Source organism: Geotrypetes seraphini, chromosome 8 (genome assembly GCF_902459505.1).
Source record: "Geotrypetes seraphini chromosome 8, aGeoSer1.1, whole genome shotgun sequence".
NCBI classification, from domain to species: Eukaryota; Metazoa; Chordata; class Amphibia; order Gymnophiona; family Dermophiidae; genus Geotrypetes; species Geotrypetes seraphini.
In genome coordinates this window covers 44,886,009-44,913,184 of record NC_047091.1, presented here as the reverse complement: position 1 = coordinate 44,913,184, position 27,176 = coordinate 44,886,009, and the positions used below count along the sequence as shown (strand labels likewise).

Genomic DNA, 27,176 nt, shown 5'->3' with positions numbered 1-27,176 from the left:
TTGTAAACGGGTTTCTACCAGAGCCTCTAATGTTTATTAATTTTTATCAACACAACTAATATACTACTTTATCCTTAAGCAAAAAAAAAAAAATAATAATAATTTTTTTCCTACCTTTATTGCCTGGTTTCTGCTTTCTTCATGTTCTCATTCAATTCCTTCCATCCACTGCCTCTTCTCTCTGTGTCTTCCATTTGCTCTGTTACTGTGCCTCTCCCTTTCTCCCCCCTCCCAAATTGGTCTGGCACCCATCTTTTTCCCTCCGCTCCCCCCATAGTCTGGCACCTCTGTCTTCTTCCCTGCCAGCGTCTTCCCATTCCCTCTTCCCCATTTCCTTTCAGTGTCCTTCTCCCCCACCATCTTTCCATGTCCTGTCAGGCAGCATCCTTCTCCCCTCTCTGCCTTCCCCATGTCCTTTCAGCGGCCTTCTCCCCCCTCTGTCTTTCCCATGTCCTTTCAGTGGCATTCTCCACCCATTTGTCTTCCCCAGTGCTTTCAGGGTCCCTTCCCCCCCCTTCCTCCCGTTTACCCCATGTCCTTTCAGCGTTCTTTTCCACCCCTTTGTCTTTCCCCAGTACTTTCAGTGGCCTTCTCCCCCCTTAAGCGTCTTTTCTTCTCCACTCCACCTTTCCTCCCTCCCTGCCTCCACCTTTGTGGCGCTTTTGCACCCGACCGACAACAGAACAGGCCCGGTCGGACAAATCTCCCTGTCCTGTAGCCGCGAATCTAAATTACCTTTTTACAGCAGCTGGAGTAGTGAAGCTGCTGTAAGAGGTAATTTAGATTCGCGGCTACAGGGCCGGGCCTGTTGTCGGTCGATCGGGGGATCTGACCGACTGTGCACATTCTCCGGGGCGGTCCGCCCCCTCCCCCCCTCTTTCGTACGCCATTGCCTTCTTCCTACCTGCCCTGCCGCACACAAGCCGACCGGAAGTCTTCCTGATGTCAGCGCTGACGTCGGAGGAAGGGAGGGCTTTGCTTAAGCCCTCCCTCCGACGTCAGCGCTGACATCGGGAAGATTTCCGTTCGGATGTGTGCTGCGACAGGGCAGGTAAGGAGAAGGAGACTACCCTCGCGGCTCGACCAACCCCGCTGCGATCCAACCCCGCAGGAACCCCGCGACCCTCGGAGGCGTCCCCACGGGATCCCCGCGACCCTAGGGGCGTCCCCACGGGATCCCCGTGACCCAAAGGGGGAACCCGCGGGATCCCCGCGGGTCCCGCGGGATTCCCGTCATCCCCGTTCCCGTGCAGCTCTCTAGTCTGCAGCACTCCAGTACATTGTGCCCTGCTCTTTCCAACAGGAAATCATCAGATGAAGAGGGAAACAGCAGCATTGGATCGTTAAAGACAAATTGTCTTAATGCTGTAATAAGTCCCAACGGATATATTTGATTTTTCATGCTGTGTACATAAATTATCCCACTACTTTAGAGAGAGAGAGTGTGGTGCAATGGTTAAAAGCTACAGCCTCAGCACCCTGAGGTTGTGGGTTCAAACTAACGCTGTTCCTTGTGACCCGTCCCTGGGCAAGTCACTTAATCCCCCATTGCCACAGGTACACTAGATAGATTGTGAGCCCACCAGGATAGACAGGGAAAAATGCTTGAGTACTTGAATAAAATCCATGTAAACAGTTCTGAGCTCCCCTGGGAGAATGGTATAGAAAAATGAATAAATAAATATAAAGAATGTACCCATCCAGTCGCTAACCTGGCAGGTTTCCTGCTAACCTAGCAAGTAACCACTGCCGATTTATAGAAATGTCTCACTACTGTATGAAGACTGCCTACCTTGTCACTAACCTTGATTATATATGTAAACTTATAACCGTTCTGGGCTCTTTTGGGCTAGAAAGTTGAATGAATAAATAAATAATAAGTCTGTAAAGGTAGGCCTCAGTCAGCACTGCAATGGTGGTGGGTCTGAGGGGAGGTGGCAGTGACAGCAGCAGAAGCAATGGAGGGGAGGTTGCCAGCAACATTAGCTCCTTCCCTGAGGCAGATCTTCATCAGTCCAATGCATATATGACACTAAGATTAAGATGGAGAGGTATAATCAAAAGGAAAGTCTAAGTCCATTTTCGTCTAAATCGCAAGTCGTCCAAAGTACAAAACAGCCTAGGACACATTTTTGAAAAATACGTCCAAAATTTTTTTTGTTTCGAAAATTGTCTAACTATACGTCCTGCCGATCTGATCGTCCAAGTTGCTAAATCGTCCATCTTTATACCACATTTTCGTCCAAGTCAAAAACGCCTAGAACAAACCCTGTTGGATGTGGGAGGAATCTGCAAAGTGATGGACTGCACACCCAGACATGGCACCTATATAGTGGGGTACCTTACAGGGCACTGCTGTGAACTTCACAAAAAGGGTGCCATGTCTTATCCTCACTACAGCTCCCTTATAAGTCATGATGATCCCCCCCAAACCACCTCCAGAATCCCCGAAACCCACTTATCTATCACCCTAATAGCCTTTATGGCTGCAGGAGCCACTTATATGCCAGTAGAAAAGGGTTTTGGAGGTGTATAGGGGAGTGCACATGTTTAAGTATCAATGCATGGGCATGGGTCCTCCTCTCCATGAGTCCCTAACCCACCCCAAGATGGCTTAAACTGCCTCTGTGCTAGATGACTAGGCTTTTCTATGCCAGGTGATAATGGTCTGGAGGCTGAATTTTAAAGGTATGATTACAATTTTTATGGGGTTGGGGGGAGTCGGTGATCACTGGGGTAGTATGTGGGGAGGTCTGTTTTATGTGTTTGCAGTGCTTATCTGGTGACTTTAGGTGGGTTTTTGTGACTTAGATCATGTTTTAAATGGTCTAAGTCACAACATCCAAGTTCTGTCGATCCTAGGCTGTATAACTTTCGGTTATACATGCTGTACGACTAAGTCTAAGCTGGCCCACGTCCCACCCAACTCCTACCCTAGACACTCCTCCTGAAATGCCCCATTTAGCTTTGGTTGTTCAGCGGCACTATGAAGGCCTAGGTCGTTTAGAAATACGTCCAAAACCCGTTTTTATTATTGGCACTTGGACATATTTGGACAATATTCATCCATGTGCCAACTTAGGCCGATTTTTAGACATTTTTCTCTTTCGATTATGAGCCCCATATGCTCCAGAGAGGAATTATTTCAGCAGAAGGCCAAAGTGATAAAAAGTAGATTTCAAGAACGGGGTTATCCGGCTAAATCCATACATAAGGCATATATAAGAGCAAAATATGAACATAAGAACATAAAAATTGCTGCTGCTTGATCAGACCAGTGATCTATCGTGCCCAGCAGTCCACTCACGCGGCGGCCCTCTGGTCAAACACCAGCGCTCTAACTGAGACTCTTCCTACCTGCGTACGTTCTGGTTCATCAGGAACTTGTCCAACTTTGTCTTGAATTCCTGGAGGGTGTTTTCCCCTATGACAGACTCCGGAAGAGCGTTCCAGTTTTCCACCACTCTCTGGGTGAAGAAGAACTTCCTTACATTCGTACAGAATCTATCCCCTTTCAATTTTAGAGAGTGCTTTCCCGTTCTCCCTACCTTGGAGAGGGTGAACAACCTGTCCTTATCTACTAAGTCTATTCCCTTCAGTTCCTTGAATGTTTCAATCATGTCCCCTCTCAATCTCCTCTGTTCGAGGGAGAAAAGGCCCAGTTTCCCTAATCTTTCACTGTACGGCAACTCCTCCAGCCCCTTAACCATTTTAATCGCTCTTCTCTGGACCCTTTCAAGTAATACTGTGTCTTTATTCATGTATGGCGACCAGTGCTGGATGCAGTACTCCAGATGTGGGCGCACAATGGCCAGGTACAGCGGCATGATAACCTTCTCCGAACTGTTCGTGATCCCCTTTTTAATTATTCCTAGCATTCTTTACACCGCCGCCGCACATTGCACGGATGGCTTCATCGACTTGTCAATTAGAACTCCCAAGTCTCTTTCCTGGGAGGTCTCGCCAAGTACCGCCCCGGACATCCTGTATTCGTGCATGAGATTTTTGTTACCGACATGCATCACTTTACACTTATCCACATTGAACCTCATTTGCCAAGTCAATGCCCATTTCTCCAGCTTGATTATGTCATGTTGCAGATCTTCGCAATCCCCCTGCATCTTCACTACTCTGAATAACTTTGTATCGTCTGCAAATTTAATCACCTCACTCGTCGTACCAATGTCCAGATGTTGAAGAGCACAGGTCCAAGCACCGAGCCCTGCGGCACCCCACTGGTGACGCTCTTCCAGTCCGAGTATTGTCCATTTACCCCCACTCTCTGTTTCCTATGCTCCAGCCAGTTTTTAATCCACATGAGTATTTCACCCTCGATTCCATGGCTTGCAATTTTCCAAAGTAGTTGTTCATGCGGAACCTTGTCGAACGCCTTCTGAAAATGCAGATATACAATGTCGACCTGGTCGCCCTTGTCTATCTGTCAGTTTACTCCCTCGAAGAGGTGCAGCAAGTTCGTCAAACAAGATCTGCCTTCGCTGAAACCGTGTTGGCTGGTCCTCATCAGACTGTGTACATCAAGGTGATCAATGATGCGGTCCTTTATCAGCGCTTCTACCATCTTTCCCGGTACCGAGGTCAGACTCAACATTCTGTAGTTTCCCAGATCTCCCCTCAAACCTCTTTTGAAGATCGGTGTAACATTTGCCACCTTCCAGTCTTCTGGAATCTTTCCTGATTTGATCAACAGATTGGCTATTAGTTGAAGCAGTTCAGCTATAGTCCCTTTCAGTTTCTTGATTACCCTCAGATGGATGCCATCCGGTCCCGGGGATTTATCGCTATTGAGCTTATTGATCTGCCTGCATACCTCTTCTAGACTGACCCTCAATCCTGTCAGTTTCCCTTCTTCTTTTCCAGCATATAGCATATGCTGTGTATATCCTCTTCAGTAAATACAGACGCAAAAAATGTGTTCAGTTTGTTGGCGATTGCTTTGTCCTCCTTTAGCACTCCCTTTATTCCATGGTCATCCAAAGGTCCCACCGCTTCCTTCGTGGGTCGTTTCCCCTTAATATATCGAAAGAACGGCTTGAAGTTTTTTTCCTCCTTGGCTATTTTTCCCTTGTAGTCTCTTTTGGCCACTTTTACCACCTTATGGCACCTTCGTTGATGCTGTTTGTGCTTATTCCAGTTTTTGTTCGTTCTTGACCTTTTCCATTCCTTAAACAAAGTTTTCTTGTCTCTGATCGCTTCCTTCACCTCTACAGTGAGCCACGCTGGTTCCTTGTTCTTTTTCCTGTTGGATCCCTTGTTGATACATGGTAGATTTTGTGCCTCGGTGACTGTGTCCTTAAAAAGGGACCAAGCTTGCTCTAGCATTTTTACAGTGCCTATCCTCTTCTTAATCTTCTTCCCCACCATGAGTCTCATCCCTTTGTAATTCCCTTTTCGGAAGTTCAATGCCGTGGCTGTTGTTCTGGATCGATGTTTCACCCCTACGTCCAGGTCGAAGCAGATCATGTTGTGATCACTGTTTCCCAGCATCCCTTCTACTTCTACACCTTGTGCCAGTCCTCACAGTCCATTTAGAATTAAGTCCAAAATTGCATTTCCTCTCGTATTTTCCTTGACAAGGTGTTCCAGGAAGCAATCACCTACAGCATCCAGGAACTTGGTCTCCCTAGCGCAGCCTAGGTTCCAGTCTGTCCCCGGATAGTTGAAGTCACCCATGATAACTGCGTTGCCTCCCTTGCAGTTGCGTTTAATCTCATCTGTCATTTCTCCATCAATTTCTTCGGACTGCCCTGGGGGTCGGTAGTAGATGCCGATTTTTGTTTCCAGTCCATTTGTTCCCGGAATTTTGACCCATAGAGACTTATCCATCTGTTGCGGCATGTTCTTTCCAGTAGACTCAATTCCCTCTTTGAAGTATATGGTAATGCCCCCTCCTTTTTGAGCCACTCTGTCTCTGCGGTATAGTTTGTATCCCGGTAGCACAGTTTCCCAGATATTTTCCTCAATCCACCATGCCTCCGTAATGCCGATGATGTCCATGTTATCTCTTTGTGCCATAGCTTCTAATTCACCTATCTTATTCCTTAGGCTCCTTGCGTTCGTGTACATACACTTGAGTTTGTGGCCTGTTCCTTTCTTGCATTTCCTTCCCTCTTGTGTCCCTTTCGATCTGTCTTGCTTGTGATCCGGTTAGTGTTCCCCTCTATCTTCCTGCACGGTATCCTCTGGGTATACCGGTTACCGAACCAACGACTCTCTCAGTTGACTGTTGGCTTTCCCCTTCTTCCTAGTTTAAAAACTTCTCAACTTCTCTCTTGATGTTGCTTGCAAGTACCCTTGTTCCGTCTCTGTTGAGGTGGAGTCTGTCCTTCCTGAATAGCTTGCTCTTCCCCCAGAACGTCGTCCAGTTGCGCATGAAGTGGAATCCTTCTTCCTCACACCAGTGCTGCATCCATGCATTGACTGCTTGCAGCTCCATCTGCCTCTTCTCATCAGCCCTGGGTACCGGCAGGATCTCTGAGAATGCTATCCTCTGCGTTCTGGTCTTCAGCTTCCTTCCTAGCATCTGGAACTGGTCCTTCAGTACTTCCCTGTTGCTCACGTTGTTCGTCCCCACATGGATCACCATCGCCGTATCTTCTTCTTCCACACTGTCAATGAGCCTGTCGATGCGGCTCACTATGTCTTCTACCTTGGCTCCCGGTAGGCAGGTCACCAGCCAATCCAGTCTTCCTCCTCCTATGTGGCTGCCCAAAGAAAATTATTGATAAAAGAGAAAATTGATAAGGAGGATGAAATGCATCCTACCATTCTCACATATATCACAAATGTTGATTAAATCCATCAAGGAACACAGGGATGTAATACCGTTGACTTCTATAATGACATTCACTAGGAATAAAAATATAGTTGAAAGCATATGTGTCAGAACAGGGAGGGGGGAGGCCACAAAAATTGGCGGTAATATAACAGGGCCTGACGGCGATCCTGAGGCACCTTTCTACCGGCCAGCGTGCCTGCTGGTCGGCATTCTTGGCTGCGGCCTCTCACTGACATCTACGCCTTCCCACTGCATGTATACCTTTAATTTCTCATAAAAGTGCAGCGCCGTCCTTCTCTCCACAGCGGCCTGCCTTCTCTGACAACTTCCTGTTTTTACTAGGGCAGGCCACAGTGGAGGGAAGACGTCAGGGCCAACGTCAGGATGGCGCTGCACTTTTACTAGAAATTAAAGGTATATGCGTGGTGGGAAGGAGTAGAAGTCAGTGAGGGGATGCGGCCGAGAGAGTCAACCAGCAGGCACAATGGCTGGTAGAAAGGTGCCTCTTCCACTAGAGTGACATTTTAGATTCGGGGGAGAGAGAGCATATAGGACTTGGGAGAGGGAGTGAGGGAAGGGAGAGATGTTGGATGCAAATGAGAGCAGCAGGAGATATGTGAGGAAGGGAGAGAGGTGCATTGGGTCACAGGATGGAGGGAGAGGGGCACATTGAGACATGGAAGAAAGGAAGGGAGCATGAACTGGGGACAAAGGAAAGAAGGAGGGAGGAACATGAATTTGGGACACAGAAGGGAGAAAGGGGACACAGACTTATGACAAAGGCTGGAAGGAAGGAGGGTGGGGGCACTAATTTGGGACATAGGATGGAAGGATGGAGAGAGGGGGGAAAGAGATTCTGAGGTGGGTGAGGGAATAGAAAGGGAGAATTGTTGAGCATGGGTGTGAGGGAAAGGAAGTAAGAGAAGAATTGTTGGGTAGAGTGAGGGAGAGATTTGTTGGACATGGTGATGGGAGAAATGTTGGATGTGGTGCTGGAGAGGAAACAGTGGGACAGATGAAAGGGATGCAAGAGGGAGGAATGTTGGACATATTAGTGGAGGGAATGGAGGAAGAGATGTGGCATGGAGCTTGAGAGGGGTGATAGAGGAGGAATGTTGGACATGGTGGGCAGGGGTGAAAGGTGCTGAACATAGGGATTTTGGGCTGGTGGACAGGGGTGAAAGATGCTGCACACAGTCTGGGGGATAAGAGAAGGAGAAATGTTGGATGTGGCAATAGAGAGGGTGGGAGAGATGCACCCTGAATCACTCTCTCTCTCTTTTTTTCTCCACTCCCTTTGCAGCAAGGGAGGGAATGAGAGAAAGAGAGAGAGGAGAACAGTGAATTGCATTGAATGCGGTGAGAAGTGGACCAAACATAGGGATTCACAGGTAAATAGTTCTAAATAAGTAAGGGAAGTAATTAAAAAAGAGAAATGGGATAAGGTTTTACAGGAGTTATATAATATGAGCTGTTTAAGTGACAAGAGTTTAACAATATGTTGTTTACTTCGCAGGGGACAACTTTGAAACAGCCATTGGGCGAAACATATCAGATGAAAATAGTCCCCAGCTAACGGAGTGGACAGATAAGTGCTTTTTAAGCATATTTAAAAATGGAAACTTTTGATACTACCGAGTATTTAAATAAAATGCATAAATAAAACATGATTAAAGCGTATTGTGACAGGGAGGCTCCTGTCACTGGTTTAAACCCGGTTTTAAACCCTGCCATGCAAAGGGCTGTTTCTATTCCTAAGCCCAGGAAGCTGCCCATTAACTCTGTTCCTACTGTAAAGAGCCAACAGGCAGGGCAAGACAGAGAGAGGAGGGCAGAAACCACAATACCTGATTTAGGGCACGATAATCCCTTTTATAATTCCTTGGGCAGTTCTCCAGTAAAACCTCTGGTGAAGAAAACTGGCCCAGGAAGGGTTAAGGAAAGGGGCAGAGCTGACAGGCAAGACGAACCCAGAGGGAGAGCCTGCAGCATAAAATCAACACAGCTGGGAACACTCAGGGGAACTCAGGAACTGCAAGAGAGAGACGTGCAGTGCAGAGCAGGAAGGAAACAGCTAGGAGTTTTCTTTCACAGTCCAGGGCTAAAGAACAGGCTGTCCTACAGCCCTCACAAATTAACAAACTTCTGGCTCCCAGGCAGAAGCTCAAGGGAGGAGAAGGGCTTCCAGAGCAGGGCTGTCCGGTAGCTGCCCCTGAAGGGAATTCCTATTCAGCCTCAGAGAGCAGGGAGTCCCTAATGGAGATAGAGGTCTCTGGAGGAAGTGAAATGGAATGCAGCCTGGGATCTCCTATCTAACTACAGTTAATAAGGTAATGAATGGGGGAGGGGAATGAAAGTTAACGTCTTTCTGTGCAGTGTTCTTTCTGCCTTATGCAGAACTGTAGGGATGTGTGAATTTGTCAATTAGAGCCCGAGAGAAAGGCCTTGCAGAGAGAGTGAAGGAGGTGGGAACCCTAATTAACCTCCAAGAAAAGCCTGAACAAGAAATCAGTGACCTGACGTTACCTAGCCCTGAATAGGGGAACTTTTGGGTGGGGACTTAAACCAGTCAGAAAAGGGTGGATGGTTCCCCAGCCCCTACCCCAGGAGCATAAGGGTAGTGGGGGCATTGTACTTCAGGTGGGTCAGGTGGGAAAAGCTTCCTGAAGTATCCACAGGCACAATTGGTGAAACTGAAGGAAAAAACATTTTTGTCTATTTTTGGTTTATCTACCTGAACAGCAGTCTGGACTCTCTTATAAAGGAGAAGCATTGCTGATGTATTATTTGTTTCAAGTCCACTCAGCCAAGAGGGACTATTTGAGACCCAGTGCCCTGAACTGGGGATAATAAAAAGAAAAATCTGAACTTTACAAAGTGAGCAGTGTATTGTACTTTCTACTGGGATTATCCAGCGAGAGACCTCCAGGGAGAGCCTGGGGCGGGAGCCGGGTTGCCAGCGCTAGGCTTATCCCTGGCCCCGCCACAGTATATACAAAGCATATAAACAAAGCGCATGAATAAAACGTATCAGCAGTGGCGTACCAAGGGGGGGCGGTCCGCCCCGGGTGCCAAGCCCTGAGGGGGTGCTCCCGGTCCGGTCCGGTTCCCCCCCTGCACCGGGTGTTGCGTCTGGAAACAGCCTGCAGCAAGATCGCGATGCCAGCGATCTTTGCATGCTTCGGCTGTTTCCTCCGCCACGGTCCCGCCCCTCCTCTGACATCAGAGGAGGGGTGGGACCACGGCAGAAGAAACAGCCGAAGCAAGCAAAGATCGCTGGCATCACGCGATCTTGCTGAAGGCTGTTTCCCCAGGGAAATGAAGCGGGGAGGCCAGGGGAATGAGCAGTGCTTCGTAGTGGTGGTGGGGCCGAGCGGTCCTTCGAGGTAGTGGGGGGGGAGCAGTAGGCCTTCAGGGTGGGGTGGGCAGACAGACCTTGTGGAGGGGGGGACAGGCCTTCAAGAGGGGGACAGGCCTTCGAGGGGGGGTGCAGGCCTTCGGGGGGGTGCAGGACTTCAAGGGGGTAGGCATTCGGGGGGGTGCAGGCCTTCAGGGGTGGCAGGCCTTCAAGGGGAACAGGCAGGCAGGCCTTCAAGGGGGGGACAGGCCTTTGAGGGTGGTGTAGGCCTTCGGGGGGGTGCAGGCCTTCAAAGGGGGGGACAGGCCTTCAGGGGGGGCAGGCATTCAAGGGGAGCAGGCAGGCAGGCAGGCCTTCAAGGGGGGAACAGGCCTTCAGGGGTGGGATGCAGACCTTTAAGGGGGGACAGGCCTTTAGGGGAGGGGGGCCCCTGGTGTAGAAGTACACGGAGGGAAGGGGGAGGGGTTCAAAGAGACATGCATATGCCGGACTTTGGGTGGGAAGAAATAATGGGTCTGAAAATAGAGGAGAAAGAGAGAGATGATGTACATGGGTTTTAGGGAGGGAAGGAACAGAAAGGGAGAGAAGTTGGACACAAGGGATGGTGTGGAGGGGGGATAGAGATATTGGTTAGGAGGGTAGTTGGGAAAAGAAAGGGAGAGATGGTGGACCCTGGGGTGGTGGGGAAGGAGGGAGAGCTGCTGGATGAAAGGGTAGTTAAGAAAAGGTGGATCTGTGGAGAGAGACAAAGAAAGGAAAGATGCCAGACATCCGGGGGAGGGAAGGGAAATGGAAGGGGAGGACAGAGATGGCAAGTGGATGGTTAGCACGGAGAAAGAAGAAAGAAGGAGACCCTGGCAAGCAAGTTATCAGAAGACAACCAGAGCCTTGGACCAAAAAGATTTGAAAAATAACCGGACAACAAAAAGGTAGAAAACTAATTTTATTTTCTGTTTTGTGATTACAATATGTCAGATTTGAAATGTGTATCCTGCCAGAGCTGTTGTTAGACCGCAAACGTGAGCTAGGATTTAACAGAGAGAGGAAAAGTCCTTTTTGTTTCTTTATTTTATTTACACCACAGCGCCAGTGTGGTTAGGAGAAGCCAAAGGGGGGTGAAAAAGCTATAAAATAAACCCACCAGGATGTTTGAAAAAAAAACAAAAACAAAAAACAAACACCCAATTGGGCAGGAAAGTTGAATCGAAAAACCAATTCAATAGGCTGAATCGAATCAAATTTTTTTTTTTTCTTGAATCGGGCAGCACTAGTTTGCGCTACTGTCTTAGACTTTAGGACCTGGGATTGGAGAGAGATGGCATCCTCAGTACTTTATAATGCAAGTGAAACGAGGATTTGATCAGACTTTTGAAGGGTCTGCAGAAGAAAAATATTGTATAGGCCGGGGACATGAGACAGCAGGAAACAGGAATTTTTCTTCTTTCTATTTTTGTGAATGGCAAGGCTGAGGATGTCAGAGAGTTCAGTTAAAATATGTGCTTTATAAGAAAATATAATAATGTGTTTTATAAAGTTTATAGCATTGCTGGCCTACCCGGTGAGGTGTTCCTAGTGGTGGTGGTGGCAGCGTGTCAATGTGTTGAGAGGAAGAGGTGGTCTGGGAAATTCTGCTGAGCAAACTCCGGGCCCATTTCCACCCCCCAGTTAGTCCACTCCACTCAACTGGTTCACACACTGAGTGGGTCTTTGGGTGTTGTTCCTGGGTAGTTGTTTTGGGATCTCTTCCAGTGGTTTGTCAGTATCTCCTTCTGGTCCAAGGAAGGAAACGTTGTTAACCTTAGCACTGACCTGCAGAATATGTTTGTAACAGCGCTGCTTGTGTGGCATTAGTCTATGTAGTGATCGAAAGAAAAAACCAGACCTTTGCACATTTTTGCACTATATGGTGGGTGTATGAGGAGATTCACATTTCCTGCACAGCTAAGTCCGTGTGAAGTTACCTTGTGCTGTATTTGACATCTAGCAAGGTCTCTGTTTGAAAGGAAAGATCTAAACTTAAAAATGAAGTGGCCAGAAGTTATGGTAAAAGCAGATAGTGTAGCTGGCTTTAAGAAAGATTTGGACAAATTCCTGGAGGAAAAGTCCATAATCTGTTATTAAGACATGGGGGAAGTGTCTGCTTGCCCTGGATCGGTAGCATGGAATGTTGCTACTCTTTGGGTTTTGACCAGGTACTAGTTACCTGGATTGGCTTCCATGAGAATGGGTTACTGGGTATGATGGACCATTGGTCTGACCCAGTTAGGCTATTCTTATGTTATGTTCTCATCTGTAGGGGCCTTTGTTTTCACTTCTTATTTTAATATATTTTTTTCTGAGAACTTATCAGTGTTTTTTATAATGGGAACAAAAATGGAAGATAATTAATGTGTGTGGAATGGGGGGGGGGGTAATTAATTTCTTCAGCTAAATAATTCAATCCACCTCAACCAGACATAGGAGAACTCACGCACCATTCACACACCCTCTAACCAAAAACGTCAAAAGAAAAAAACAGTTCGACAACCTCCTAGCCATTCGAGCTGCAACACTCGACCCCCAACTCTATTGACCTATTGACCTCGACCACAAACTACAAAACCTTCAAAAAAGAAATAAAAACCCTTCTATTCAAAAAACACATAAAACCGAACTAACACAATCAGAACTGTCCCAAACATCACCTGCAACTACTCCATATGTACTTCTGATGTCATGACAATTCAGACATAATTTATGTTATGTTTGGATTAATGGTTACATATATGAGGTTCAATAAAAGAAAATTTTCACTGCCTGTTTCTATTATGACCATTTATTCAGTTTCATGGCTATTACAAAAAATATTTTTTTACATGGGGGGGTGTCAAAAAATTATGGGCCCCGGGTGCCACATACCCTAGGTACGCCACTGCGTATCAGTAAAGCGCATAAAATTGGGTCAATGAGGAGTGCTAAGTAACAATTAAATTTGTGAAATTGCTGCCTAAGCTGTGCACATATTTCTGGCGATTTAGAGTGATCAAAATATGGAAAGCACATCTGATGACCTAACAGAAGAGCTTATACTGAAGTTATAGATGTTTATATTGCCTCACTTGTATTTATATTTGTTGTTTAGTAATACATGTAAGTAATACATGAATACAAGAGCATATCTTCATCAAACTCCATACTGGTGTGTCACTGGTATACGTAAATTATGAAGAGAGCACAGGCAACTGAAGAATGGGCTGATGAGGACCAGTAAGCACGGTTTTAGCAAAGGCAGATCGTGTTTGACGAACTTGCTGCACTTCTTTGAGGGAGTAAACAGACAGATAGACAAGGGCGATCCAGTCGACATTGTATATCTGGATTTTCAGAAGGTGTTCGACAAGGTTCTGCATGAACGACTACTTCGGAAAATTGCAAGCCATGGAATTGAGGGTGAAATACTCACATGGATTAAAAACTGGCTGGAGCATAGGAAACAGAGAGTAGGGGTAAATGGACAATACTCGGACTGAAAGAGCGTCACCAGTGGGGTGCCGCAGGGCTCGGTGCTTGGACCCGTGCTCTTTAACATCTTTATAAATGATCTGGACATAAGTACGACGAGCGAGGTGATTAAATTTGCGGATGATACAAAGTTATTCAGAGTAGTAAAGACGCAGGGGGATTGCGAAGATCTGCAACGTGACATAATCAAGCTCGAGGAATGGGCATCGACATGGCAGATGAGGTTCAACGTGGATAAGTGTAAAGTGATGCATGTCGGTAACAAAAATCTCATGCATGAATACAGGATGTCCGGGGCGGTACTTGGAGAGACCTTCCAGGAAAGGGACTTTGGAGTTCTGATCGACAAGTCGATGAAGCCATCCGTGCAATGTGCGGCGGCAGCAAAAAAGGCAAACAGAATGCTAGGAATGATAAAGAAGGGAATCATGAACAGATCAGAGAAGGTTATCATGCCGCTGTACCGGGCTATGGTACACCCTCACCTGGAGTACTGTGTCCAGCACTGGTCACCGTACATGAAGAAGGACACGGTACTACTCAAAAGGGTCCAGAGAAGAGCGACTAAGATGGTTAAGGGGCTGGAGGAGCTGCCGTACAGTGAAAGATTAGAGAAACTGGGCCTCTTCTCTCTCGAACAGAGGAGATTGAGAGGGGACATGATCGAAACATTCAAAGTACTGAAGGGGATAGACTTAGTAGATAAGGACAGGTTGTTCACCCTCTCCAAGGTAGGGAGAACTAGAGGGCACTCTCTAAAGTTGAAAGGGGATAGATTCCGTACAAACGTAAGGAAGTTCTTCACCTAGAGAGTGGTAGAGAGCTATAACGCTCTTCCAGAGGCTTTTATAGGGGAAAACACCTTCCAAAGATTCAAGACAAAGTTAGACAAGTTTCTGCTGAACAAGAACGTGCGCTGGTAGGGCTAGTCTCAGTTAGGGTACTGATCTTAGACCAGAGGGCCGCCACGTGAGCGGACTGCTGGGCATGATGGACCACTGGTCTGACTCAGTAGTGGCAATTCTTATGTTCTCATGTAACAGATCGTCACAAGAATCTAGTGTCCAACATGGACAGTTTAACAGCAGATCTCCATGCAGGCGCCAAACTAATAAGTGGAAAGTACAAATAACAATAGATTTAGGAAAGTGGTTTTGTAGTCATGATATAATAAACCCATCTTTGTATTCCAAAGAAAAATTTTTGAAATAAAACACAGTATATTAGGACAAAAAGAAGACCCAGAAATATGACTGCATAAAACTCTAGATGGCTGTAATCAGAAACCTTACCTGAGGATGTAATTTACCCATACCATGTGCCTTTCTGTCGGATTCTTTAAGTTCACCGAGACTGTAGCACATGACTGGATCCAGACAAAGCCAGCACTCTTCTGTAGCCAGCGGTAGTACTGAGTTACCACTTCTCCTTTCTTCAACACTGAAAAGCAGTCAAAATAATCAGAAAAGGATGGGACTGGGAGGCATCTAATACAGAGCTGAAATGAAACTTAGACGTTGCTTAACCACTGAAAATAGTTCCACTGTTTAGGATTTACTAGGTACTTGTGACCCAGATTACCTACTATCAAAGGCATGATGTTAGGCTCAATAGACCTTGGTCTTTTTTGCTTTAAATTTATTTATTCAGTTTTGCATATTACAAAAAGTGTATCAGAAAAATTCATATAATCTTATAAATATACACTTGATTTTCTTCATGAACACTTTAAGTACAATATATCATACTCATATTCATATTTTATAATGATTTAAATATTACATATTACATTTAATAAATATGACAAATGTAAATAAAATAGAACCCCTCCCATCCCTCCCTACCTATTTCAGAAAATCTAACCTAATACATCAAAATGTATTAATTAATTCATACATATTATGAGATAAATAAAATAATACCCACCCCCATCCCCACTTAACAAATATCTTATTATGGGAAAATGTTATTAATCATTACAAAAATCTGCTAATGGTCTCCAAATCTTCTGAAATTTACCAAAGTAACCTTTCTGTATTGCTATTGTGCGCTCCATTTTATATATATGGCATACCAAATTTCACCAAAAGTTATAACTTAATCTGTCATAATTTTTCCAATTGTATGTTATTTGTTGAATTGCTACACCAGTCAATATGAACAAAAGTTTATTATGTAGCAAAATTTGTCTCTTTGCTCTCATTGTTGTACCAAATAATATAGTATCATAAATCAAGGCTACTGGATTGTCCAACATCCTATTTATTTGAGGACAAATTGATTTCCAAAATAATAATATAAATGGACAATAGAATAAAAGATGTTCTAATGTCCCAGCCTCAAGATGATAGTGCCAACATCTATTAGACTTGGAGCTATCTAATTTTTGTAAACGAACAGGGGTCCAAAAAGCTCTATGCAAAAGAAAAAAACATGTTTGTCTCATAGATGCTGAATCTGTACATCTTATCCTCCAAGACCAAAGTCGTGGCCATTGAGATGCATTAATTTGATGCTTAATCTCAATGCTCCAAATGCCTCTAAGACCATGTTTTGGCTTTTTATTTACAAATCCAGATATTAATTTGTACCACATTGCGGCCTGGTGACCAGTAGAAACCACCTGAAAGCACAAGAATTCTAGGCTATGATAATTATTAAAATTTTTCCATTCAGGGAACCCCACCTGAATGGCCTGCTTCAATTGCAACCATCTAAAATATTGTGATTTATTTAGACCAAATTTATGTTGCAATTGTGAAAACTCAAGCAGTTTACCATTAATTATTACATCCTCTAAAGTACGTATCCCTGCCAACATCCAATGCTTCCAAATGATTTTAAAACCGCCTATTTTGATCTTGGGGTTTAGCCAAATCGTTTGAGTTGTTGATTTATTTATTGGATTAGGAGTCAGACTACTTATATACTTTAAAGTTTTCCAGGTATCAACAAATATTTTATGATCTTTATATAACCTTGGCATTTTGACACTAACTTGGTCTTAATTTAGCAGTTCTTATGTTCTTAAGTGTTCAACAAGAATCAGAGAGAGATGGCGATTTTGGAGGGGCTTCAAATGACTGTCCAGAATCAGACAATGAGAAAGTTGGGAAGTTATGAGTTGATCTAAAATCATATAACAAGCAAGAAGAGAACTTGATAGGCTATCCAGTATTAAAGAAAAAGATGATTAGGAGAGATCTAAAGACATCATCCAGAGAAATGAAATCTAGAAAGGACATTGAGCTTCCATTCAGAAAAAGATGGCTGGAAAGGTTATCTAGAATCAAACATCTAGAAAAAGGGTCTGGGTGGAACTCAAGCCATGGTCCAGAATCAAAGAAAGAGAGGGTTAGGAGGAAGTTCACATCATCGTCCAGAATCAGAGAAATGCCAATTTTAGCAAAAAAAAAAAAAAAAAATTCAGAAAGTATATAAAGTCACTGCCCATCTTATTGAGAGAAGAAAGAAATCTAGACCACTTTAAATGCATTCTCAAGAGTCTTTTATTTAAAGAAGAATTCAAAACTTGATTCCTGTCCTTATTCCATCTATCTTTAACGTCCATAAGAAACAACTTTCAGCAACCCTATACCTTTTGTGCTTCCCTTAATTGTTCTCCTTTACTATATCAATTGTATTTCCTACCCACTTACCTTTCATCTCATGTTAATTAAGTCATTTTTATATAACATTGTTTTAAAATGTTTATGTTAAATTTAGTTTGTATTTTAATTGATGTTTATTTCAATCCCCTTTTTCTTACTTGTAACTCGCTTAGAAGTCATGATAAACAATTGTATCAAATTTCAAATGAAACTTGAAGGAGCATCCAGCAATCATTTAGGGCAGTGCTTCTCAACCCTCTCAGCCAGTCAGGTTTTCAAAACATTTACAATGAATGACTTTACCTCTGCTAAAGATCTGATAACATCCTCAAACCAACTATGAACTTGCTAGCTATTTTTTTGAAAAAGACAAACTTTAACAGTTAAATCAAACAGGAACTTTGCCTTTCATCACAGAAAAGAAAGCTGGAATACTTGCTGACAGATTATGGTCTACTTTTAGACATTATGAGGGGCATTTTTGATAGGACGTCTAAGTCTAATTTGGACGTTTTGAAAAAAAAAAACATCCAGAAATCCAGTAGAGAAAATGCCCATTTTCAAAACAGCCAGACATCTATCTTTATTTTTGAAAATGACCTATATAGACGTTTTGGTCCTTAGTACATCTATCTTTTTTTGGCCATTTTCAAAAATAAAAATGTCCACATGAAAAATGCACAAAAGCAAGCTCTGCAGACATACCCTTGTCTGATAGTGGCAGGAGAATTCTCAGCTCAGCCATTTTCAATGCAGTCCTGCCGGCTCAACTGATGATGGATTCCCTGCCAGGAAAAAAAAAATTGTCTCTCCCTCCCTCACACCCACTGATCCCCTACACCCTTCCCTCAGACATCTCCCCCCCCCCCCCCGATAACCCCCGTACCTTCGGATGACAAATTAACAAGAGAGAAGACCGCTTGCTCAGAATGATAGGCCTTCCCCCTCCCAATGCATCTTGGGATGCAGTGGGAGGGGCCTAAGGCCCTGATTGGCTCAAAATCACCCTCTCTTCCCCACCATGTACAGCCATCTGGAATTCATTCAACCAAGTTACAGAGGAAGCTCTTGAAAAAATCCTGAAAGGCCTATGACTTACAATCTGCCCTTTTGATCCCTGTCCAGAGCGAGCACAGGCCTCATTAAAGGGGCCACTAAAATTAACCCCTCTCTTGTGGAAGGGCAGCTGGCAACAATACTAAAAAAAGCTGTGGTGCACCCCCTATTGAAAAAGAGCTCCCTTGATAAGGACAAGCATGATAACTATCTCAGGAAAAGTTTGGAACTAGGTTGAGGGTTCTTAAGAACAAGACATTGTCAAGTGTTTAGCGAAGATAGTTACTCTTTTCCCTGGAGTAATTCTTGTGGGGTACCCCAGGGCTCTCCGCTGTCACCTACTTTATTCAATATATATTTAGCTCCATTGGGAAAATTATTACATAGTTTGGGAGTCAAATTTTATATTTATGCTGATGATATTACCATAGTACTCCCACTTATATAAGAAGAAGTTGCCTCCACTGGGTCAAACCAGAGGTCCATTGCGCCCAGCGGTCCGCTCCCGCGGCGGCCCATCAGGTCCATGACCTATGAAGTGGTTTCTGTCTAATTCTATAACCTACCTCTACTTCTATCTGTACCCCTCAATCCCCTTTTCTTTTAGGAACCTATCTAGACCCTCCTTGAACCCCTGGAGGGGAAGTAATAAATCCAATTTCTTAATTATTTTTTAATTTCTTTATATTGAGCACTGGACTAAGAAGGCAAAACTTAAATTGAATCCAGAAAAATCAAAATTTTTTCTGGCCAGTCCTTCTGATACTATAAAAGAAAAAGAACTATACTTGAATGGACAAACTTTTCAAATTTCCACTTCTATTAGAATTTTGGGCGTTATATTGGATCACACAAACTTATTAGTTAAAAAAATGTTATATATATGACCTTGGGGCGTGGCTTGAGAGTGCGCGAGAATGGACGGGTAAGTATTTACAGACATTATTGACATAAAATACTAAAATAAAAATTTCATTTAAAGTATAAAACGAAGAAAAACAACAACGTGATGGCTTCAGGAAAACAAAGTAAATCCGATATGGTGGCTTCCAATACCGGCAGTGTCAAAAGATCTAAGCCGGAGCCGGCGACACCGTCGAAATGTCCGTTGTCAAGGGATAAAAGCGACATCGATTTTTGGAAAGAAATACAGGAAATTCTTTTGAAAAACGCCAAAAAACTAGATGAGATACAGGAAGAAGTAACGACTTTAAATAAAAGAACTGAAGTGCTAGAAATCAAAACAACGAAATTAGAAATGCGAATGGACAGTTTTGAAGCTGAAAAAAGGCAATATAAACTGGACAGAGATAAAATCTTTGCACTCACCAGGGAGGTGGAGGATTGCCAGAATCGCATGAGGAGGAGTAATCTGAGACTTTTGGGTGTACCGGAAGGGGTGGAGAAAAACAACCTGGTCTCATTTGTTGAAAACTTCTTGATGAAAGTCCTGCCCCTCAAATCCAAATACCCGATAGAAGTTGAACGTGCACATCGCATACCAATGAGAAGACCTGATACTTTAAAAGGTCCTCGCCCCATAATATTCAAGTTGTTACGGCACCAACAAGTTTTAGAGGTGTTACGAATGGCTAAGGAACATGCAAATTTAAAATGTTAGGATGCCAAAGTCCACATCGTTCCTGACTTTGCTAAAACAACGGCATATAAAAGGAAAAAATTTCAAGACACGAGGCCGAAGCTGAGAGACATCAGAGCTAGATTTGGGCTGATATATCCTGCGATTATGAAAATAACTATTGACAATAAAACTATGAGCTTTGATGAGCCTGTGAAGTTGGAAATGTATCTAAATCAAAGGGAACAGACGATGTCAGTTTGATTGGGCTTGTTCCCTTCATGGAAATGGAAATTATTCTCTTTCATTGTTTTTCTTTGATTTTGTTTGTTTATTCATCTTTGATTTAATTGAGAATCTTTTAATTGACAGTTTGACTCTGTTTTATTTGAATGGTAATGGTAACGGTGCAATGGAACACTGAAGCAGCTGGCAGTTTGTTTCTCTGTGAGCCTTTAATATCTTGTTCTCAAAAGATGACTGTTAAAGCTGAGACTATTTTTTCCTATGTTTTACATATCTTGTAAAGATATTATTAGAAAACTTTATTTATGAAGATAAGATACTAATGTGTAGAACTTACAATAAAAAAAAAATGAATGATAAAATGATAAAAAAAAAAGAAAATATATTATTAATATTTAATTTATATTTATGGGTTTGTTATAAGTCTAACTCTTAACAAATATATTTGAGATTGAGATTCTCTTTTATTATTATACTGAGAGTGGAAGTTCTCTATTTCGTTTTTTATTTTGGTTTCCATATTTCACGAGAAAATGGAGTAGATTCTGCGCCGTTCACGGAGGAGGGTGTTTATGAGCAACTTGAAAAACTGAAGGTGGACAAAGCGATGGGACCAGACGGGATCCATCCCAGGATGCTAAGGGAGCTCAGAGAGGTTCTGGCGAGTCCTATTAAAGACTTGTTCAACAAATCTCTGGAGACGGGAGTGATTCCTGGGGATTGGAGGAGAGCGGATGTGGTCCCTATTCATAAAAGTGGTCACAGGGATGAAGCAGGAAACTACAGGCCGGTGAGCCTCACTTCAGTTATTGGAAAAATAATGGAAGTGTTGCTGAAAGAAAGGATAGTGTACTTCCTTGAATCTAATGGGTTACAGGATCCGAGGCAACATGGCTTTACAAAAGGTAAATCGTGCCAAACGAACCTGATTGAATTTTTTGATTGGGTGACCAGAGAGCTGGATCGAGGACATATGCTAGATGTAATTTACTTGGATTTCAGCAAAGCCTTTGATACAGTTCCTCATAGGAGACTGTTGAACAAACTTGAAGGGCTGAAGTTAGGACCCAAAGTGGTGAACTGGGTCAGAAACTGGCTGTCGGACAGACGCCAGAGGGTGGTGGTTAATGGAAGTCGCTCGAAGGAAGGAAAGGTGACTAGTGGAGTCCCTCAGGGTTCGGTGCAGGGGCCAATCCTGTTCAATATGTATGTGAGTGACATTGCTGAAGGGTTAGAAGGAAAAGTGTGCCTTTTTGTAGATGATACCAAGATTTGTAACAGAGTAGACACCGAAGAGGGAGTGGAAAATATGAAAAAGGATCTGCAAAAGTTAGAGGAATGGTCTAATGCCTGGCAACTAAAATTAAATGCAAAGAAATGCAGAGTAATGCATTTGGGGATTAATAATAGGAAGGAACCGTATATGCTGGGAGGAGAGAAGCTGATATGCACGGACGGGGAGAGGGACCTTGGGGTGATAGTGTCCGAAGATCTAAAGGCGAAAAAACAGTGTGACAAGGCAGTGGCTGCTGCCAGTAGGATGCTGGGCTGTATAATGAGAGGCGTGGTCAGTAGAAGGAAGAAGGTGTTGATGCCCCTGTACAGATCATTGGTGAGGCCCCATTTGGAGTATTGTGTTCAGTTTTGGAGACCGTATCTGGCGAAAGACGTAAGAAGACTTGAGGCGGTCCAGAGGAGGGCGACGAAAATGATAGGAGGCTTGCGCCAGAAGACGTATGAGGAGAGACTTGAAGCCCTGAATATGTATACCCTAGAGGAAAGGAGAGACAGGGGAGATATGATTCAGACGTTCAAATACTTGAAGGTATTAACATAGAACAAAATATTTTCAAGAGAAAGGAAAATGGTAAAACCAGAGGACATAATTTGAGGTTGAGGGGTGATAGATTCAGGGGCAATGTTAGGAAATTCTACTTTACAGAGAGGGTAGTGGATGCCTGGAATGCGCTCCCGAGAGAGGTGGTGGAGAGTAAAACTGTGACTGAGTTCAAAGAAGCGTGGGATGAACACAGAAGATTTAGAATCAGAAAATAATCCTATATAATAAAAGGCTAACTCGCGCATGCTAAGTCCTATTTTCGTGTTCCGTGCGCTGTAGGTCTGTGGCCGAAGGAGTGCGCATGCGCGCGAATACGTCACCACCCGATCGCCTCCACAAGCTGGACCGCAGCCAGACGACGTTCTCCGTTTCTCCTGTCGCCGCCGCCGATCTCCGTTTCTCCTTTGCCGTCCACCCCCTTCTCTTCCCGCGGGTCCGAATGGCGATTCAAGCAGCGTGTACATCAGTCTCCACACGCTGCTTCGGGCCCTTCTACTGCCCTGATTTGCTCTGCCGCGTCTCTGATGATGTCATCAGGGACGTGCCAGAGTAAATCAGGGCAGAAGGGCCCGAAGCAGCGTGTGGAGACTGATAAAAGCGCTGCTGGAATCACCACCTTTGTAGTCCGGCCCGCGGGAAGGGGAAGGGGAAGGGACAGGGGCGGGTAGAGGAAACGCTAATGCTGCTGCACAGGGAACTGGGGGGGGGGAGGGAAATGGAGGGGAAGGGAATGCTGCTTTGGACGGACAGACAGACAGAGAGAGGAAGGGAAACACAAAGAAAATAAGAAATACACAGGGGCAGGTGTTCAGGGAACTGGTGTGGGGGGAGGGAAATGGAGGGTGATGGAATGCTGCTTTGGACAGACAGAGAGAGGAAGGGAAACACAAAGAAAATAAGAAAGACACAGGGGCAGGTGCACAGGGAACTGGTGTGGGGGGAGGGGGATGGAATGCTGCTTTGGACAGACAGACAGAGGGAGGAAGGGAGACAGAAAGGAAAGAAGAAAGACACAGGGTCAGGGAGATACACAGAAAGACAGACAGGCAAAGGGGGCCAGGGACAGAGACAGACAGAAAGGACAGCGGGAGCCGCGTCAGGAGGGGTGCGGGATGCGGCAGTGGGAACTTTTCCAATGGGTGCAACTGGGCAGCTGTCGGGAACCTCTGATCAGGGGCAGAGCAAGGTAAGAGTATCATAGGGATAAGAAGGAGGAGGGAGGATAAAAAAGGAAGGGATGCCTACTGCTGGACAGGGGGAGAAGGAAAGAGATGCTGATGGACAGGGGAGGTGAAGAAAAAAGAACGGAGGACTAATGTTGGACAGGGGGAGAAGGAAAGAGGTGCTGCTGGACAGGGGGGAGGTAAAACAAAGGGAGAAGGGCTGCTGCTGCATAAGGAGAGCAGTGAAGGGGTGGTGGTGGACACAGTGGAGGTAAAAGGAAGGGAAAATGGACAGGGGGAGCAGGCAAGGGGTGGTGATGGACAGCCAAGGAAAAAGAAAGGCAGAAAGAAAGAAAGCGGCTAAGGAGAGAGAGAGAAAAAAAGACAGACACACACATATGTTCTAGCACCCGTTAATCTAACGGGCTTAAAGACTAGTATTAAATATTGAACTAGGCCAGTTACTGGGCAGACTTGCACGGTCTGTGTCTATGTATGGCCGTTTGGTGGAGGATGGGCAGGGGAGGGCTTCAATGGCTGGGAGGGTGTAGATGGGCTGGAGTAAGTCTTAACAGAGATTTTGGCAGTTGGAACCTAAGCACAGTACTGGGTAAAGCTTTGGATTATTGCCCAGAAATAGCTAAGAAGAAAAATTAAAAAAAAAATTTTTAAAAAATTTAAATTGAATCAGGTTGGGCAGACTGGATGGACCATTCAGGTCTTTATCTGCCGTCATCTACTATGTTACTATGTTTCAAGAATTTTACATTTAATATATGTGAACGTATATATAATTATTACAGACAATAGTGTTTTATAATTGAGGTCTGTATAGAGCTTTATTTTTGCTTTACTTAGTCTTGTATGTGCAGTTTCAGGTTGTATCAGTCTATATTAAGGCTGGGAGAGGGAGGGACGGGAAGGGGTTTAAGGGGATATGAGAATTGGGATAGGGATGTTGTGGGGTGGGTTACAGATGAAAATGGTGTTTCTTCATTTCAAGTGATTTCAGTTTTTTGTTTAGATATAATAAATGGAAGAGCTTTTGTAAAAATTATTTGGATTGATGGAGATTAAAATCTTTTCGCTCAATGTTAATGGCCTTAATCACCCAGTAAAGAGGAAAAAATGTTAGCATTTTTAAAAAGGCAACAGGCTGATGTGTATTATATTCAAGAGACACATTTGCCAGTGGTTGAATCCAGGAAGCTAGAGGATAATTGGGTGAAACACTGTTTTTTCGCTCCTGCAGTGGGGAAAAAGGCAGGAGTGGCTATATTAGTGAACAAAAAATGTTTAGCTTCATTTAAAATGATAGATTTTGATCCTTTAGGGAGATGGATACAAGCGGAAATGAGCATGGGAAATAATACTTTGACTTTACTAAATATCTATGCCCCGAATTCGAATCAAAATTATTTTTTTACAAATATACAAAAATTAATACTCCCACTGGCTGCTTCTAATTTAATAGTAGCTGGAAATTTTTATGCTGTTATGGATCCTTTTTTGGATAAAAAGCCAAGCAAAAATATAAAATCATTAGGGTTAGATAATTTGGTGAATACTTGTAATTTGAAAGATATATGGCGTATTCTTCATTTTAATGATCAGGAATTCTCTTTTTGCTCAACAGTTCATAAATCTTTTTCAAGAATTGATTACATATTGGTATCAAATTCCATGGTGCAACAAATGACACAAGCTTCCATTGATCCAATTATTTTGTCTGATCATGGAGGAGTGTGGATTACACTTACACTAGATAATAGTGAATATAATAGATCATTATGGAGGTTTGATAATGCATTGGTTTCAGATTCAACTTTTCTTGAAAAAATTAAGTTAAAAATTTTGGATTTTTTCCAAATAAATACTTCAGCAGATATTAATGCGGAAATTTTATGGGATACATTTAAAGCTACTATAAGAGGTAATATTATTTCTTATTCTGCATATATTAAAAAACAACTTATTAAACAATTTTCAGATTTGGAAAAAGAAATTAAACTGCTGGAGTCCAAATTAATTGATAAATGGAATCACGAAAATTTGCAAGCTTTATTAAAGGCTAAGGGTAAATATAATGAAATTTCTTCAAAAATGGCAAGGAAAGATTTGTTTTCTTCGCAAACCTTGTATTATGGAAAATCTAATAAGGCAGGAAGTTTACTTGCAAATTATCTTAAAGCAAAGAAGAGAAGAATAAAAATAATTGCAATAAAAGATGAGAAAGGAAATATGCATAATCAAATTAGTAATATTTTAAATCAATTTTTGGCTTTTTACAAAGAGTTATATTCTTCCAAGTCTTCTGTTGATAAAGTTCAAAAAGGTATGGAATTTTTAAATCTTCTTGAGGGTCCAAAACTTCCTGATCATATAAAAAGAAGTTTAGAAGAACCTATATAATTAAAAGAATTAGAAACAGCATTGAAGTCTCTTAGAGTTGGATCCGCTCCAGGTGGGGATGGTTTTACTGTGGAATTCTATAAAACATTTAAAAATTCTTTATTACCCTTTTTACTAAATTTATATCAGTTTCAACTTAATAAAGGTTGTATTAAAAGTACTATGGCAGAATCTGTGGTGATTGTTTTGCCAAAGCCAAATAAAGATCCCACTATGGTTTCAAATTACAGGCCAATATCATTAATTAATGTGGATGGAAAATTATTGGCTAAGGCACTGGCATTAAGATTGGCAAAGGCTCTCCCTTACATAATTGATGTACATCAAACGGGTTTCATTGCTAACAAACATTCTTCTAACAATACAAGACTGACGTTTCATACTTTAAATTTAACTAAAATGATGAATGAACCAGCTTTTGCTCTATCTTTAGATGCAGAAAAAGCTTTTGATAGGGTAGAATGGTCATTCATGTATAAGGCTTTGGATTGGTTTGGTATAGGTCCTGGTTTTGTTCAAATGATTAAAACATTGTATAGCTCCCCTATGGCAAGATTATACATTAATAATAATTTATCTGAAAGTTTTAAACTACATAGAGGAGTTAGACAGGGATGTCCATTATCTCCTTTGCTGTTTGATATTGTTTTAGAACCCTTATTGATAGCTATTAACCAGACAAAGGGGATACAGGGTATTCCCCTGAAAGAATGGGAATACAAACTATCTGCTTTTGCGGATGATATTTTATTATATTTGCGCAATCCAGGTTCAACTATACCGTGTTTGTTAGAATTGATTGAAAGGTTTGGAATGTTTTTAGGATATAAAATCAATTGGAATAAATCTGAAATTCTTTCGCTTAATGTACATTGCATAAAATCTATGTTTGATTCATTTCCTTTTGTTTGGAAGGAGGATGGATTAAAATATTTAGGAATTTGGATTAAAAATTCAATAGAGGATACAGTAAAATAAAATGAAAAACTTTTATTAAAAAAGGTTTCGGAATTATGTGAACAATGGAATCCGTTACATATATCTTGGTGGGGGAGAGTTCAAACCATAAAAATGATGGTATTGCCTGTGGTTTGCTATCAAATGTGTATGATTCCGGTATTTTTTCAAAACTCTTTTTATAAAAAATTGAATTCAATAATTATTAAGTTTGTTTGGCTTGGCAAAACACCTAGAATTGCTTTGGTATCTTTACAGAAATCAATTAAGGAGGGTGGGGTAAATTTCCCAAATTTTTATAGGTATCATCAGGCCTATATTTTACGTCAAGGTATGTATTGGATCCTCTCAGATCTCATTGAATACACTCCAGATTGGTTATATTTGGAATGGCGACTCCTGTCTCCTTTACATCTTTGTCACATTCTCAGTATCAAGATGCCCAGATTGTATAAAGAAAATAAACTTTTATTAGATACATGGAAAACTCTGAGGTATGTAAGTAATTTAACTGAAATTCCTATTAATAAATCAACAAATCAATCTATATGGCTAAACTCCAAGATTCAAATTGGCGGATCTAAGATTGTCTGGAGGCATTAGTTAAATGCAGGAATACGAACTTTAAATGATGTTATTTCAAATGGAAATATGCTT

At 42.9% G+C, this 27,176-nt stretch overlaps 1 protein-coding gene across 1 annotated transcript in view; it reads right to left on the bottom strand.

Moving 5' to 3' along the window:
* NPAS1 (neuronal PAS domain protein 1) overlaps positions 1–27,176 on the bottom strand; it is a 192,180-nt gene that overhangs the window by 39,315 nt on the left and 125,689 nt on the right. Inside the window, exon 7 of the mRNA XM_033955925.1 lies at positions 14,948–15,095. Coding sequence (XP_033811816.1) covers positions 14,948–15,095 — 148 coding nt within the window. The remainder of the gene's footprint in view (positions 1–14,947; positions 15,096–27,176) is intronic.